The 18692-nt window shown below is 47.0% G+C and overlaps 1 protein-coding gene across 2 annotated transcripts in view; it reads left to right on the forward strand.

The window, feature by feature from the left end:
- Positions 1-18692, forward strand: part of ror1 (receptor tyrosine kinase-like orphan receptor 1) — a 358993-nt gene that overhangs the window by 275050 nt on the left and 65251 nt on the right. For both annotated transcript variants that reach the window (XM_085982693.1, XM_085982694.1), the window contains exons 3-4: positions 11830-12117; positions 14041-14077. In XM_085982693.1, coding sequence (XP_085838819.1) covers positions 11830-12117; positions 14041-14077 — 325 coding nt within the window. The remainder of the gene's footprint in view (positions 1-11829; positions 12118-14040; positions 14078-18692) is intronic.

Raw genomic sequence — 18692 nt, forward strand, 5'->3', positions numbered from 1 at the left:
GGAACTTGCTGCCGACGGAAGTGATGGAAGTGGAAACACTCAATGTTTTCAAGGGGAGACTGGATAGACACTTGAGGGAAATAAACTTGCAGGGCTACAGGGATAGAGCGGGGGAATGGGACTGACTGGATTGCACTACAGAGAGCCGGCACGGACTCGATGTGCTGAATGGCCTCCTTCTGTGCCATTATGACTCAATGACTCTGACATTATCTAATACCTGCAATCATTTCACCTCTTAACCTTCTCTTTTCCAGAGAGAACATGCCCAATCTACATAATCGCTCCTCATAATCTAATCACTCCATCTCCTGCACCATTCTGGTTGCTCTTTTCAACAACAACTTGTATTTATATAGCACCTTTAATGTAGTAAAACGCCCCAAGGCGCGTCACTGGTGTATTATAAGACAAAAAAGTTGACACCGAGCCACATAAGGAGAAATTAGGGCAGATGACCAAAAGCTTGGTCAAAGAGGTACGTTTTAAGTGGCGTGTTAAAGGAGGAAAGAAAGGTAGTGAGGCGGACAGGTTTAGGCAGGGAATTCCAGAGCTTAGGGCCCAGGCAACAGAAGGCACGGCCACCAATGGTTGAGTGATTATAATCAGGGATGCTCAAGAGGGCAGAATTAGAGGAGCGCAGATATCTCGGGGGTGGAGGGGTGGGGCTGGAGGAGATTACAGGGATAGGGAGGGGCGAGGCCATGGAGGGATTTGAAAACAAGGATGAGAATTTTGAAATCGAGGAGTTGCTTGGAGCCAATGTAGGTCAGCAAGCACAGGGATGATGGGTGAACGGGACTTGGTGCGAGTTAGGACAAGTTTTGGATGACCTCAAGTTTACTTCAGGTAGAATATGGGAGGCCAGCCAGGAGTGCGTTGGAATAGTCAAGTCTAGAGGTAACAAAGGCATGGATGAGGGTTTCAGCAGCGGATGAGCTGAGGCAAGGGCGGAGATGGGTGATGTTACGGAGGTGGAAATAGGCAGTCTTAGTTATGCTGCGGATATATGGTCGGAAGCTCATTTCGGGGTCAAATATGACACCAAGGTTGCAAACAGTGTGGTTCAGCCTCAGACAAATGTTAGGGAGAAGGATGGAGTCAGTGACTAGGGAACGGAGTTTGTGGCAGGGACCGAAAACAATGGCTTCAAACATGGAGTTGCGGGAAAGGTGGGAATGGATTTGGGAGGCGACAACATGTTCAAGGACTTTGGAGAGGAAAGGGAGGTTGGAGATGGGGTGGTAGTTTGTAAGGACAGTGTGGTCAAGGGTTGTTTTTTTGAGGAGAGGGCTGATGACGGCAGACCCCGGTACATTTGCAACACTGCATTGTCTGTGGGCCTGCAGTAGACGGAGCTGAGAGCTGAGCCAGTGGCATTGAAAACTACACACCCATCAAAATAGACTGTTAAATTTTCCAGATGTCCCCACTATAGAAAGGATGTGAAAAGGGTAACACATTCTGGGCCATCCTTAGCAAGCTCCCAGCCTTACTAGCTAGTTGACTCGCTGTGAGCAGTCTCACAGGAGAGACAGTAGTATAAAATTACATACAAGGGGCAATTTTCAGAGCCTGCATTGCCAGTGGTGGGCCTCGCCCACCAACAGCGAGCCTCGTAAGATGGTCCTGCACTCTTCATTAAAATAACATTGATTTTGCAGCCTCAGAGACCTGCTCTTTCAGGTTTCTTTTGCCCTCGCCCACAACTGTTCCTATGACATAGTTATGGGGAGGGATTGGCTGCATCACAAAGTTGATCTATTCATTTCAGTGGGAGCTGGAACTTTAGACTAGCCTGGGAGCTGATCCAGAGCCACCTAATCGTGGGAAACTTTCTACCAACTGAATTTGCAGTAGTGCACAGCCAGTATTATCTTTCTTCCTGGGGATGAATGGCTTCAAATCAGCTCATAATTCCTCATGTACCAGACTTTTCTTCTTTAAGTAATCAGAGATGGGTGTCCATACTATACTGGGAAATTAAGGATAGTCTGGTCAACTCTCCTGAGAGTCCTCCGCACCCCCAATACAATGTAGGTACAACTTTTGAAAGGCCCTATACCAGCTCAGGCAACGTTAACAGACTGTCAGCGGAGAACCTCCCGATCATTGACAACACACTGAACAGGAATGATTGGTTGATATTGTGTTGTACATTAGAGTGCTCGTGAGGATATCTGACTGTCTGTCTATTTTTTTTAAATGGTTAATTTAAAGCATTTCTTCCACCTGCCTGACTTTCTCCTTTTTCTACTGTCCTCAACATGCTAACTATGCTGGGGTATTCTGCATGTGTGAGACTATTTGATGATGGAGGACATCACATCCAAGCCTTTGCACTTCAGCCTGCTCTCACCCAAAGTCCACAATCAGGCATTTTCCAGTGAGGGCCATTGGATAGTGACTGATTTTTCCACTCTCCAGATCAGAGGTTCTGAGGCAATTTTGTCACCCAAACTCCTGCTCCAATTGAGATTGGCTAACTCAGCACAGATTGGGAATCAAACCTGGGATCTTACTGTTCTATGTGGCGCAGTTAAACACTGTGCCATGTATTTGCACGGTGAGTCACCAAGGAAGTGGACCTGATTTTCTTAATCACATGAAAGGATAGCCAATCAAAAACCTATGTTTTCAAGGACAGCTATCTAATGAACTGATTTGCTGTTTAGGTGTAATAATTTATCACGGACTAACCACAAAGTATTTAACTCTTACAAATCAAAGGAAAACAATAATGGAGATCCAAATGCAGTGAATCCAAAGTATTGCTAGCTGATTGTGACTTTCACACTCTACCTGTTGAATCAGAGTAGCTGCTTCTGATGGCTCAGGTCCCTGGATTGGTCTCGGCGGTTTTGATGTTCAAGGTAGAATAGCCTAGTAACAGTCAATATCTGGACTCACCCACAAGGAATGGCCACACAGCCCAGGTATTGAAGAGCCTGTGGAGCTGTACTGTACCGTTAGTATTTATCCTGCTCTTATGTTATTATTAGTCATCATCTTTGGGAGAGGGGTGGAGAAAACCTAATGGAAAATCAGATGGATTTTTTAAAAAGTCAGCGTAACTGGTACAAAAAAACCTAGAATATTGCTTAAAAGGCGCATAAATCCATGATGAGTAAATCTTGTTGGATATTTGCTGCATTCATGATGTCCTTTCATGAAGTTTGAGAAAAAAGGGCTAGAGGTAGGTGTGTCTTTCTGTTCAATGAGTGTTTCTTAAGCTTTGACCCGTAAAAGCTATTCACCTATTTTGTTATGCTGTCATAGGGGGAGAAGTTTGGTATCGCCCCATTTGGGGTGCAATTATCGGACGGGTGCAAAGTTTAGCGCCTGGCGCCAATTATCGCCTCCGACTGCAAACTTGACTTCTATCCCCCCCTGGAGGCGATTGGAGCGCTAAATCAGGCACTACACACATCTCTTAAGGCGCTAATGCTGAGGAGTGAGGCACTACCTCAGAGCGTTGGCGAAGCTCACGTGATGTCAGTCAACAATGGAACACAGACACACTGGCGCCGGCCAGTTCTTAAAGGGGAGGGTCGATCTTGCTCTCCATCCACACCCTGCTCATTGCAGCCTTGAATCTTGGCCTGGAGAGACCTGTACATCAAACCTGCTGGAAAGAACAATGGAAAGGCCCAGGGAAAAAGCTCAGATGCAAGGAAGATCAAATCAGAAAGAACCTGCAAAGTGCTGCTCAGTACCCAAAACTCCTCAACACAGCTTTGAATTTCTCCTGCAGTCTTTCTCTCTCACTCAGAATGCGTGGTGCAAAAATTTCGCCGACAAAAAAAGGCAGGAAGCGGTTGCCTTTAAATAGCACTCCCCCAGTCCCTTCCCGACTGCAAAATGCTCCCCTCAACCTGTCGTTGCTAGCAGCAGGCGGTAAGATAGGGGACGCCACTCAATATCCGGTCCGGGGTGCTACCGGGGCGTTGCACACTCGGCTGACGTCATGATCTGCGGGCGCAGGAGATCGTGGCGGTAGTGTTTAGCGCCGCCGCAAAATGTCTAGTCAATTTCGTGAGTGGCGCAAACATCACCGCGCATGGGCGCTAGTTGCTTTGCGCCCCATTAGCGCCCTCTTAAGGCACTAACGGGAGGTGCAAACCAACTGAATTTTTCCCCCATAGAGTTATACAGCACAAAAAGAGGTCCTTCGGCCCGTCGTATCTGCGCCAGCCATCAAGCCCTATCTATTTTAATCCCATTTTCCAGCAATTGGTCCGTAGCCTTGTATGCTATGGCGTTTCACATGCTCATCTAAATGCTTCTTGACTGTTGTGAGGATTCCTGCCTCTACCACCCTTTCAGGCAGTGAGTTCCAGATTCCAACCACCCTCTGGTGAAAAAGTTTTTCCTCTAATCCCCTCTAAACCTCCTGCCTCTTAGCTTGAAACTATGCCCCCTGGTTATTGACCCCTCTACTAAGGGGAAAAGTTCCTTTTTATCTACCCTATCTATGCCCCTCATAATTTGTACACCTCAATCAGGTCCTCCCTCAGCCTTCTCTGCTCTAAGGAAAACAACCCCAGCCTGTCCAGTCTTCATAGCTGAAACGCTCCAGCCCAGGTAACATCCTGGTGAATCTCCTCTGCACCCTCTCTAATGCAATCACATCCTTCCTATAGTGTGGCGACCAAAACTGCACACAGTATTCCAGCTGTGGTCTAACTAGCGTTTTGTACAGCTCCATCATAACCTCCCTGCTCTTATATTCTATGCCTCGGCTAATGAAGGCAAGTATCCCATATGCCTTCTTAACCACCTTATCTACCTGCCCTGCTGCCTTCAGGGATCTATGTACATGCACACCAAGGTCCCTCTGATTCTCTGTCCTTCCTAGGGTCCTACCATTCATTGTGTATTCCCTTGCCTTGTTAGTCCTCCCAAAATGCATCACCTCACACTTTTCAGGGTTAAATTCCATTTGCCACTGTTCTGCCCATCTGACCAACCCGTCTATATCGTCCTGTAGCCTGAGGCTTCCCTCCTCGCTATTTACCACTCCACCAATTTTCGTGTCATCTGTGAACTTACTGATCATACCTCCTACATTCATATCTGAATCATTAATGTACAGTACAAACAGCAACGGATCCAGCACCGATCCCTGCGGCACACCATTGGACACAGGCTTCCAGTCACAAAAACAACCTTCGACCATCACCCTCTGCCTCCTGCCACTAAGCCAATTTCAGATCCAATGTGCTAAATTGCCCTGGATCCCATGGGCTCTTACCTTCTTGACCAGTCTCCCATGTGGGACTTTGTCAAAAGCCTTACTGAAGTCCATGTAGACTACATCAACTGCACTACCCTCATCCACACACCTAGTCACCCCCTCGAAAAATTCAATCAAATTGGTTATACACGATCTTCCCCTGACAAAGCCATGCTGACTATCCTTGATTAATCCTTGCCTCTCCAAGTGGAGACTAATTCTGTCCCTCAGAATTTTTTCCAATAATTTCCCTACCACTGATGTTGAGCTCACTGGCCTGTAATTCCTTGGTTTATCCCTACTACACTTCTTGAATAATGATACTACGTTAGCTGTCCTCCAGTCCTCTGGCACCTCCCCTGTGGCCAGAGAGGTTCTGAAAATTTGTGTCAGAGCCCCTGCAATCTCCTCCCTTGCCTCGCACAGCAGCCTGGGATACATCTCGTCTGGGCCTGGGGTTTTATCCACTTTTAAGCCCGCTAAAACCGCTAGTACCTCCTCCCTCTCAATGCTAATTTGTTCAAGTATATCACAATCCCCCTGCCTGATTTCTATGCCTACATCGTCCTTCTCCATAGTGAACATAGATGCAAAATATTCATTTAAAACCTCACCTACATCTTCCAGCTCTACACACAGATTGCCACTTTGGTCCCTAATGGGCCCTACTCTTTCCCTGGTTATCCTCTTGCCCTTAATCTATATATATAAAGCGGCTCTTCTGTCTGTCTGTCCCGATGTCTGTCTGTCCGTTCTCTATACGTTTGAAAGTTACAGAGCGTACCGACGCGCGCGTTGCCTCAAAAGAAAGCTTGCGATTCCGGACCGGTCATAGGCGTATTTACGTTTCGGCCGGACAAAAATCCCGCCCGTGGTATCCAAAAAACGTTCAGCGTTCCGCTCATTAGCATCTCATTAGCGACCGTGTGACGTCGAGGTCGACCAATCGGACGGCGGGTTCCTGGCACGTGCCGTCCTACAGTTGAGTGTCGAGTGACTCGACGATTGACCAATCCTACGCTTCGGTGACCTGACCGGTCGACCAATCGGTGCGTGTGTGGGCGGGCCTTATCCTTCTGAACCGAGGTGAGTGGCTGCCATCTTGATTTTTCACGATTTTTTCCCCCACACTTTCTGTGTGTTAGGGAACTAAGGTAAATATTTTAATGATGTGTTAGGGAATTAAATAACAATTTATTTGTGTTTTAAATTGTGTTTAGCAAATGCGCACGCGGTGGGCGGGGCAGTTGGCTCCTCGTTCGAGACCAGGCCTGCGTCCGACCCGAGGGGCCACTTAGTTAACCGGCAGCCGAGCCCTGCCTCCTATTCACATCTACCGTCCTTCTTGCATGGGCCTACCGAGCGACTCCTACTCCCTCCTCCTCTTTTGCTGCTCTCTATTTATTTAATCGGCGAAAGATGAGTTTAAAAAAAAAAAGGCCTCCAGTTGCGCGGCCGCCTTGACGACGGCACGCATTCGCACGGCCCCCGTTACCCCGGCAACGGGGCATGCCGGCGGTCTTGAAACCACGCATGCGCACGGCCCGCCACCCCGTGACATGAGTTTAAAAAATATGAAGAGGCCGCCAGTTGCGCAGCCGCCTTGACGCCGGCACGCATGCGCACGGCCCCCGTGACGCCAGCACACAGCCTCGGGAGATCGCGGGGGGGGGGGCGAGCCTCGGGAAATCGCGGGGGGGGGGGGGAGAGCCTCGGGAAATCGCGGGGGGGGGGGAGAGAGCCTCGGGAAATCGCGGGGGGGGAGAGAGCCTCGGGAAATCGCGGGGGGGGGGGAGAGCCTCGGGAAATCGCGGGGGGGGAGAGCCTCGGGAAATCGCGGGGGGGGGGGAGAGCCTCGGGAAATCGCGGGGGGGGGGGAGAGCCTCGGGAAATCGCCGGGGGGGGGGGGGAGAGCCTCGGGAAATCGCGGGGCGGCGGGGAGAGCCTCGGGAAATCGCGGCGGGGGGGAGAGCCTCGGGAAATCGCGGGGGGGGAGAGCTTCTCTGTTTCCCCCCCCCAGTTTCTCTCTGTTCCCCCCCGTCTCTCTCTGTTTCCCCCCTCCCCCCAGTCTCTCTCTGTTCCACCCCCAGTCTCTCTCTGTTCCCCCCCCCAGTCTCTCTCTGTTCCCCCCCAGTCTCTCTCTGTTCCCCCCCCCAGTCTCTCTCTGTTCCCCCCCCAGTCTCTCTCTGTTCCCCCCCCCCCAGTCTCTCTCTGCCGCCCCCCCACCCCCCCCAGTCGCTCTCTCTCTCTCTCTTCCAACAACAACATGCCCTCGAAAAAGCCTCGGCAACGCCAGGCTCACCCCAGCTAGTCTATATATATAAAGGAGTCGATCTGTCTGTCCTTCTGTCTGTCCTCGGGTGTGCGTCTGTCCGGCTATGCGCTCGAAAGTTATACGGCGTACCTACGCGCGCGTTACCCCCGAAGAAAGCTTACGCTTCCGGGACGCTGGTAAGCGTATTTACTTTTCGCTCGGACGAAAATTATTCGCGCCTTATGCAAAAAACCTTCAAAATTAAACTCATTATCTGCTACTTAGCATTGATTGACTGACGTCAAGGTTCCACCAATCCTGTGCCGTCACGATTGACCAATCCTACAGTACGGTCCCCTGATGGTTGGCCAATCGGTGTGTGTGTGTGTGGGCGGGACTAATCATTTTCATCTCGGGGATCTGGCAGCCATTGTTTCAGTGCCATGCCTTCAGCTTCCAGCTCAAACTACTTTGAAAGTTAGTATCTCTTTTAAAAATAACATAAGATTTACCAAAAACGTTTTATAAGTACTTTCACTTTCATCTTTCAAGGTATTAAGTGTGTGTGTGGACGGGACTAATCATTTTCATCTCAGGGATCACAGACAGGGCCCCAAAGCCTGGCACTCGATTTAAACCGCCCGCCCCAAAACAGCCCTGGCAAAGCCGGGCTCCCCCCAGCTAGTATACTTATAAAACACCTTGGGATTTTCCTTTATTTTGCCCGCCTGTGTTTTTGCATGTTCTGTCCTGAGTGGTCTGTGATTTGAAATAGTTGCAAATGATGTGCTGGTTTTAATGAAGGTATGGCATTGGGATAGGGGCACTACAATTAGCATCAGTACCCCCCCATGCTGGGGATGGGAAATTAGCCGGGGCACTGTCTGTGCTCTGCGCAAATTGGCTGCCGCTTTTCCTACATTATGCCAGTGACTACACTTCAAAAGTACTTCATCGGCTGCAAAGCGCGTTGGGAGGTCCTGAGGTCATGAAAGGTGCTATATAAATGTAACTCTTTTTACCTGCTCTTGATCAATTTCCAATGACTCCTGATCAAAAGTGAGTTTGTGGATGTTCTGTGAGGACAAGACAGATTATCTGGCCATTTACCTCATTGCTGTTTGTGGGACCTTTCTGTGCACAAAATTGGCTGCCACCTTTCCTACACTTCAACAGTATTTTGTTGGATATAAAACGGTTTGGGACATCCTGAGGTCGTGAAAGATGCTATATAAATGAAATTTCTTTCTTTCTCTATGACGCCTTCTATGGTCCAATAGTCTATCAGCACTTACCGTCCAGACTCGGACAGAAAGAACGGCTGCTTTGGTGAGCTACATAAGGGTGACATCTGTGGAACTCTACCTCAGCGTGACTCAGTGTCTCCATGAGAGGAAATAGCTGGGAAAAAATGTGTGACAGAAGGCAGTAGAATTTCTCTGGGATGTCGAAGACATAGAAAGTATTTTTTTAATTTAAAAACTGCAAAAGCCCAGGGTCCCAGCTGAGTCTGAGATAAGTCTGAAGTGAGGAGACTCAGCCACACGCCTGCCAACACAAACCCAGCAGAGAATTAGCTTATGTTCTGAATAAAGTTGCTGTGTAAAGTGTAAAGGATTTCTTTGAGTAATAAAACAAAGAATGGTTGTTCTGGGGTTAATTCTCAATAGAAAGTAGCTGAGGGGTGGTGTGGGGATAGCAGAATTTCCAATTGATTTTAATTAAACTTACAGTTGTACAGTATAAAGATTCTCTGTCTGAGATGGTAGGATCTGTGCGGCATCTTGATGCCTGAATACAGTATCATAAATTACTTAAGGTTCCATATGTTGGCAAATGAATTCTCTGATATTGGAACAAGATGGCAGCTCTGGTTATAGAGCTTTGAGTTGCTTTCTTTGTAATCAGGAATTAACTGGAAGATACTAAGAAAAGGCCTGTGGCTCTCGGAGACGAGAGCTGAACACCAAGGGACAGAAAGGGACACCTAAATGCATCCTGTATAATATTGTGTGTCAGCCGTAACTCAGTGGTAGCACTCTCATCTCTGAGTCAGAAGGTTGGAAGTTCGGTTCCCACTCCAAGACTTGAGCACGTAATCCAGGCAGACACTTCAGTGCAGTACTGAGGGAGTGCTGCACTGTTGGAGGTGCTATATTTCAGATGAGATGTTAAACCGAAGCCTTGTCTGTCTTCTCAGCTGGACGTAAAAGATCCCATGGCACTGTTTGAAGAAGAGCAGGGGAGGTGCCACAGACAGCAATGAGATAAATGTCCAGATAATGTTTTTTAGTGCTGTTGGTTGAGGGACAAATATTGGCTAGGAATTTGGTGTTGCTTATATTGCAGTTACTTGTCATAACTACCACCCAGATGTTGGTGGTGGTGCTGCTATCTCTGGAGGTGCTAAGACCCACCTAAATACAGTACCATGCACAGTAGCAACATAAACATGGTTGTTGGCAGTGAAGACCTTTTTGGCTGTTGGTGGCTCAGCCTGGCCAAACAGGCCAATGATGTGGTGTTTCACTCGTGGCCCATTTGTACTTTCCCAATAACTGGGGAAAGTATGGTGGCCAGAATTAAAGCTGTAGACTGGAACATAAAAGCAGCTGTGCTTCTTAGTAGTTCTTGAAGCAGTTCTGCAATATAAGTAGAGCATAAGATTTCATTTGAAGAGACTGGTGGGTGGTTATATACCCCGCTGAATACTATCTTTTAGTAATACACAATCAGTACTATTAAAACTCAGACAGTCTGTATTATTTGTAAGACTCCTGTTGGTTTTGAAATTTAAATTTACTCCCACAAGCCTGCCAATCCCCTTACATGTGCTCTACCTTCAGGCGGCTCTGATGATTCATTACCATATAATGACTCTGTTGGATTTGCCAGTACAATCTGGAACGCGGTAGCTCCCGTGTCGGACTAACAGCGGTGTGTCTCATCTTGAAAGAAAGTAACAAAGTGTTTGGAATTTACTAAGTAATTAACAGTTAACGCTGCCAAGAGGAGTACAAGCTGCAACATTAAAAAAATGATGGTTTAAGAGAGTTGGCAATCAAACGTGTTTTGTGACAAATACAGAAAAAAACTTTAAACAGATTTGATTTGAAGATTTTATTTTCTTTGCTCTGTGCATTTTACAACATACCAGCGCAGGATGAATTGTCTGAGAAGAGAAAGTTTGTAAACAAGGACGTGCTAAGACAGGAATGAAATGTTTCAAATCCTGGGAATTTCTTTCTATGGGTATGAAGATTACCTGATTACATTAGTGTCGAGTTAGTTACCTTTTTTCTCCACAGTTTTCTTCCTGTTTCCCTCCTCACCCGAAAGCACTAACTCACGATGGGGAACCATTTCAGGAGCACCAGGCAATCTTGAGTACCTCAACAGGAGCCAGTGCAGTGATCAGAAAGAAAGAACTAGTTTGCATAGATATAGCACCTTTCATGTCCTTGGAATGTCCCAAAGTGCTTCACAGCTAATGAAGTACTTTTCAACTGATCATTGTTGTTATGTAGGAAATGTGATGGCCAATTTGGACACAGCAAGGTCCCACAACCAGCAATGAGATAAATAACCATTTAATCTGTTTTTAGTGATCTTGATTGAGGGATAAATATTGCCCAGCACAATACAAGAATTCCCCTGCTCCTCCTTGAATAGTACCATGGGAGCCACATCAGTTAAATGTATCAGCTGAAAGACAGCACCTCCAACAATGCAGCACTTCCTCAGTAGTGCCAAGGCCCTAAGCTCTGGAATTCCCTTGCTAAACCTCTCCACCTCTCTTTCCTCCTTTAAGACGCTTCTTAAAACTTACCTCTTTGATCTCATCTGCCCTAATATCTCCTTATGTGACTCGGTGTCAAATTTTTTATTATAACGCTCCTGTGAAGCGCCTTGCGACATTTTACTGCGTTAAAGGCGCTATATAAATACAAGTTGTTGCTGTTGCATTGAAATGTCAGCCTAGATTATGCACTCAAGTCCTCGGCTGGGGCTTGAACCCATAACCTCCTGAGTCAGAGATGAAATGTTACCACTAAGCCAAGCTGAGTCTGGGTGAGAGACCTGGCTGATACTTTTTACTCCTCTCTCTCTAGCCAAGTGGCACTGAAGTGATCAGCTAACTCAACACAGATAGTGGATGCAGCCTAAAATGTTTGTGGTCTGTGAGGCTCAGCCGCACTGTGTGATGGAATTACCCACTGACCCATCGCAACAGTACTTGGTTTTTATTGTTACCAAATGCATTTTACATTTCTTCCTTGTTAATTGAACTGTTTTGCTGACTTGCAACTAAATATTTCTTTTAAAACTTTTTTTTCAGATTATTATCTAATCCTGGATGAGCCGATGAATAATATCACAACCTCGCTTGGCCAGACCGCAGAGCTGTACTGTAAAGTGTCTGGCAATCCGGCCCCTACCATACGCTGGCTGAAGAACGATGCACCAGTCGTCCAGGAACCACGGAGGATATCTTACCGACTGACTAACTATGGCTCTCGTCTCCGAATACGAAACCTCGACACAACAGACACTGGTTATTTCCAGTGCGTAGCTACAAATGGATTAAAATCTGTTTCAACCACGGGCGTGCTTTTTGTCAAATTTGGTAAGATCTACACTGAAACGTTGCATAGTTTGTGAGGAAATAAAACGGGCAGTTCCGACTCTAAAGGCAGTTTTATATTGGTGCTAAGGTGCCAAGAGAGCAGCAGCACTCAAACTGACACCCATGATTTTCAGGCACCATCACCGCGCCCCCTCCCACCCCACCCCATTTACTTTCAAATGTAGAGCTACTTTTACTTTAGGCCCATTGAAGGCCATTTTGAAAATTGTTACCAGTGTTTCCTGCACATCTACAATTTTCCCACCCGCATGACATGATGCATGTCCGTGAGCACAGTGATTCAGTTTTGGGCATGGGAAAATTTATGTTATGACGGAATGCGACTCTGCACATTTAGAAGCCAAGAAGAAAAAAACACATAGTTTGTCAGCAGCTCAAAGGCTCCCAGACAATTCAGGCCACTGACCCCATTTGAGACACAAAGGTCATACTCTTTATTTGCAGGGAGCTATGGAAGGATCATGACCCAGGTAAAAGTGGCATTAACATACAGATTCCTGGTACTGTCATTAGGATTCCAGAAAGTTCCGGCTATGCAAAATATTTGTGGTATGTCCACTTGAACTGTGAAAAACACTCAGCAGTACAATTAAAGGCTTGGATGGTTTGTATAGATCATTTTGAGCAAAGGTGAAGTACAGATGGTCACAGGTGTGTCACTGGTGGTTTTAGTGTAGAACTAATTGAGGTGATGAATTTAGAGTATCACACAAGTAAATTATCAGAGAAATGGAAGAGTATTGGTTTAAGTGTGATTTTTCCTATAGTGTATTAATATCAATGCATTAAGTAAACATATTAACAGAATTAGGTCTGTGGCTGTAATTCTCTCTTAGTGTTACAGCACAGCACTTAAAGAAGTTAATCTAGCTGCTCCCTAATGGCTCAATCAATTAATGAATCAGTCAGTATGAGACTGAGCCATTCAGGCCAGTCAGGTCCCAATTTTTATCTTTGGTCTGACAAGGTAATGAAGATCTCGGTGTTACTGGGTTCAAGAGGAGAGAAAAAAAATCAGACAAAGTTGTCATTCCTGATCACTATATAGTGATTCCTGCTGGAAAGTGTGTGTTGGGTGAGGATAGGATTGGGCTTGACTGTCATGTTGAATAGTTGAATAGCCTACCAACACTCACTGTACGGCCTTACATGTGAAGAATGGACACTTGGGTGAAGTCCCACAGAGTGATACTCCAGCAAAAGTCTGCAGTTTCAAGGGAGAAGAGAAGCCCTTGATTTTTCTTTCTTTAAAAGCCAAACTGGGAAGAAATAAATGGAGACAGTGGAAGCCAAAATGCACCTCCCCCTTGGACCTGATCCCTGCCTATCGCCATATCAGTGTAACTGCCCCAAATCAGCCTCGAAATAGAATAACACAGCCGATCCCAGTCACCTCAAACTGATCTCCTTTGACCCACCCCAGCTCATGCCAGGTCCTGTCCTATATTCTATGTCTGATGTAGAATTCATCCATTCAGCATCATTACGGGCCCTGCTCGGGTTTCAATGCAAATTATAAAAGGATAACCCTGCAGAGAGCTATGCAGCAAAAGCCTGATGAATTAAACTTTTGCGATTCAGCTCAGTGAGTACCTTTTTCATTTCTACTGAACGCAGATCCATTACCTCAACACAGGCCAGGGATTAAACCTGCATCTGTGTTCCACACTGGGTAATACATTTAGCTATTCATCCATCGGGTAGTGAAATGTTTTTCCATCAAACATCTGTCACAGATAAACCTCCTCCCTTTCTGTCAAACTCTAATTTTCCATTCTTGGGCATGAATCAAATCATGAGGCACCTGATGACTGAAGATTAGCAACACTTGCCACAAATAGAGGGCAAGGAGAAATGATTCAACTCAGGAATATTAACGCTCCATATTGTTCCCCCTTGTAGGACCCCCACCGACTCCAAATTCAGGGAAGGCGACGCAGTGAGTATATTTTTGTCTGTACTGTTACCTATTTCCACAGATAATGTTTATTATACACTTCTACTTCAATGGGAGAAGGACTCAGATCCCGAAACGCACGAAAGAGATTACATGGGTTTATCATCAGTTAGCTAAAAGATTCTTTTTCTTTTTTTAAAAAACAATCTGTTGTGTATGTAACCGTTTACCTTTAAGGGAACTATAGAATGTAACCGTTCGCCTTTAAGAGCACTACTTTAGGGTGGCACTATTTATTGGCTCATGTATACTGTAATACCGATAGTGACCACACCAGTATATAAGGGTTGGAATACGTTAACTAGGGCAGGAATCGCCCGAGCCTCTGAATAGTAAAGACGTGTTTTATTTTGTTAACCGTGGAGTCTGTGATTATTTATAATACAACCCACAGACTTAACACTGGCGACGAGTCGGTTCGAACCCTGCGGCAGTTATTCCACGGCGGCTTCGTCCAAAGACAGGACGTTGAAGAGAGGTTCCAATCCTCAACACCCCACTGAAAACTGAAGGGCAGCAGAAATCCTGACAGCGTCCAGCGACTGGAAGCGACAGGCATTAGGACCCTGAAGCCTCCATAACCTCGTGGGTAAGCCAGAGCCCGGGAGGGCGCGAGCGGGTAAGCCAGAGCCCGGGAGGGAGCGAGCAAGAGCCGCCGAGCGGGTGAGCCAGAGGCCGGGAGCCGCTTCAAGCGGGAGGCGCTTAGCGGGCCAGCGATCGCACCGGTGATAAGGGCTGAGAACCGTTTCGGGCGGGCGGCGCACCAGCGATCGCACAGGAGATAAGAGCCGCAGTCGGGCTGAAAGTCAGCGACGAGAAGCGCGGGAAAACCGCCATTGAAGTGGGCGGGGAGAGCGAGAAGCGCGGGAAAGCCGCCATTTTTCGCGGGAAAACCGCTGGGGAAGAAGGCAGAAGCGGGAAACCGCCATCTTAGAAAATTAATAAGAATTTTCAGAAACAAGAAAATTAATAATAAGTAAAGAAATACTTGTGTTGTTCTCGAGAAGAGAAGAAGATGCCTAAACGAGGTAATATCACCAAATGCTATCGTTGTGGGAAGTCAACACACGACCAAAAGCAATGCTGGGGTAAAAACCAGGAATGCTGGAAATGTGGCAAGATCGGGCACATAGCTAAAGTGTGCCGGTCAGGAACGACGTGCAACAATAATGAGTCCTCACAAAAATGGGACAGAAAGGTACATGACGCAAATAGGAAGAGTCTGAAGGAACAGAAGTCGGACACACACGCCAAAGGCAGAGGACTGGACGGTCTAAGAATTCACAACTTGAGCAATGAAGCCGACCGGCAAACTATTTGGATAACGCTACCGATTGAAAAGGTCCCAGTAAAAATGGAAGTGGACACCGGATCGGCGTTGACGGTCATGAATAAGCATGACTATCAAAAGTTTTTCAAGCATATTCCACTACGGGATGCGGATCTGATACTGAAGACATACACGGGGCAAAAAGTATTCCCCATCGGGAAGATAGAGGTCAAGGTGAAATACAAAGATAAAGTTCACCACCGGTTGGAGCTGTATGTGTTGTCTGAGGGAGGCCCACCACTTCTGGGACGGGAGTGGATCCGGAAAATAAAGATGGATTGGCATGCACTAAACACCATGACGGTGGAGCCCGAAAAAGAGGACGTCAAACCTGAACGGTTGGCCAGAATATTAGACGAAGCTAAAGAGGTATTCCAGCAAGGACTGGGAAAGCTACGAGGTATTAAAGCAAAGGTCAAGATTGCAGAACATGCAAGCCCAAAGTTTTGTAAGGCCAGGTCGGTACCGTATGCAATACGACCAGCAGTGGAGGCAGAACTAGAAGAACTTGAACGATCAGGGGTTCTGTCAAAAGTAGACCACAGTGAGTGGGCCACGGCCATTGTACCCGTCATGAAATCCTCACCAAGTAGTAAGCCAGGGGGACCGGGGAAGGTCCGTATCTGCGGGGATTTCAAGATCACAGTGAACCCGGTACTTCAGTCGGTACAATACCCGCTGCCAAGGATTGAAGATATTTTCGCTTCGTTGGCTGGAGGAAAACACTTCACGAAGATAGACCTAGCTCAGGCATATTTACAGATGGAGGTTGAGGAAGAGTCACGCCAATACCTAACTATCAATACCCACAGAGGGTTGTACCGTTATAACAGACTGGTCTTTGGAATGGCTTCGGCACCAGCAATTTGGCAGAGGGCCATGGAACAGGTGTTACAAGGAATTCCAAGCACGCAGTGCTATTTGGATGATATCCTAATCACGGGAATGGATGAAGAGGAACACCTCACGAATTTGAAACTGGTACTCACCAGGTTAAAGGAGTATGGCCTTAGGGTTAACCGCAATAAGTGTGAGTTTTTCCAAAAACGAATCTCATACTGCGGTCATATCATTGACCGCGAGGGACTACATAAATCACCGGAGAAGATAGAAGCAGTCGTGAAGGCTCCCGCTCCAGGGAACGTGTCACAGTTAAGATCATTCTTGGGGTTAATCAATTACTACCACAAGTTCCTACCAAATTTGTCCACGGTGCTGCATCCACTGAATGAGCTGTTGCGAAAGGAGACACCATGGAAGTGGAGTGAGGAGTGCAAAAAGGCTTTTCGCAGAAGCAAGGAGTTGATTACCTCTGAAGAAGTGTTGGCTCATTTCAACCCAGCGTTACCCCTTCGGCTGGCGTGTGATGCTTCACCGTACGGAATTGGAGCAGTACTTTCGCACAGGCTACCAAATGGCTCGGAAAGGCCAGTGGCTTTTGCGTCCCGATCTTTGACACCCGCGGAGCGAAATTATGCCCAGATAGACAGGGAGGCCCTCAGTCTTGTGTGGGGCGTGAAGAAATTCAACCATTACTTGCAATGTAAGAGGTTCACATTGCTGACAGACCACCAGCCGTTGGTGTCCATATTTAACCCGAACAAGGCCGTGTCCAACATGACAGCACAAAGGCTACAAAGATGGTCAGTCTTACTTGGGGCACACCAGTATGATATTGAATACAAACGGTCCAAGCAACATGGAAACGCTGATGGGCTATCACGCTTGCCATTGCCAATGGTAGAAGAAGCGAGGACAGTAGACCCAGTAGAGTTGTTCCACTCATCAATAGTGGAGTGTTTGCCGATCACGAACTCAATGATCGAAAATGAGACAAGGAATGACCCGACTCTTTCACGAGTCTATGACTTAACGATGGAGGGATGGCCAGCGCAGTGCGAACCAACACTGCAAGCATTCGCACAGAGGAAAGAACAACTATCTGTGTGTCGAGGAACCCTGATGTGTGGGTCTAGAGTGGTGATTCCACCCAAACTCCAAAAGAAAATACTCAAGGAGCTGCACGAAGGACACCTGGGGGGCGTAAAGATGAAGAACCTAGCTAGGGCGTTTGTGTGGTGGCCAGGCATCGATGGGGACATAGAGGAGATAACGAAGAATTGCCTAGGATGTCAGAGGGTTCAGAACGCGCCACCACAGGCTCCTCTGCACCCATGGGAGTGGCCCTCATCTCCCTGGCAAAGAGTACACATCGACTTTGCGGGCCCTTTCATGGACTCGATGTTCTTAATAGCGGTAGATGCCCACTCCAAGTGGCCGGAAGTAATTAAGATGACCACCACCACGACGGAAAAAACCATTACGGTGCTAAGGACAATGTTTGCGCGGAATGGTCTGCCAGAACAGGTCTGTTCCGATAATGGGCCGCAATTTGTGTCTGAGGAATTTAAGAAATTTCTAAAAAGCAATGGGGTTAAACATTACACATCAGCCCCATACCATCCCGCCTCCAATGGACTGGCTGAAAGATTTGTCCAGACCTTCAAGAAGGCCATAAAGGCCATGAGTAATGAAGACATAAGTTTACAGCATAAGGTGGATAGCTTTTTGTTGGCCTATCGAAATGCAACACATGCGGTCACGAATCAAACTCCCGCAATGATGTTTTGCAATAGACGCCTAAGATGCCGGCTGGATTTGCTCAAACCAAACGTAAGAAGGGACGTAGAGAACCGGCAATTCCAGGGCATGAATAAAAGGGCCACCAGATCTTTCCAGATGGGGCAACAAGTTTTGGCCCGGGACTACCGTACGGAGAAATGGCAGCCTGGAACTATTAAAAAAAGGCTAGGACCATTGATGTACACGGTGGACATTGGGGACAAGGTAATAAGGCGCCATGTTGACCAGATCATAGGGTCCGCCACAAATGAGCAGCCGACTTCACCACCTTACCCGAGTAATGTTGAAACTGAAGTACCCAGAACACCTACTTCTGATCTAGTAATACTAGAATCAGATAAACCTGACACTGTTGTTCCAGCTGAATCGACTTTACCAGAGACACCTACTGGACCGCTGGGAATGACGACACCACTGCAGCGTTATCCGGACAGAATCCGGAAACCTCCACAGAGACTGAACCTGTAAACTGTTTCCACTAAGAGTATGTTGCAACTGTTCCTACGGAGACTGAATCTGTGATCTGTTTTGACATGAAGTTATATATGTTATTATGTTATGTTAAACATGAAGTTATATGACGTTGACTCCATCGAGAGTATATCTGCAAACTGTCTATATAAG

Source organism: Somniosus microcephalus, chromosome 3, assembly GCF_052327205.1.
Source record: "Somniosus microcephalus isolate GS21.2 chromosome 3, FLI_Smic_1.0, whole genome shotgun sequence".
NCBI classification, from domain to species: Eukaryota; Metazoa; Chordata; class Chondrichthyes; order Squaliformes; family Somniosidae; genus Somniosus; species Somniosus microcephalus.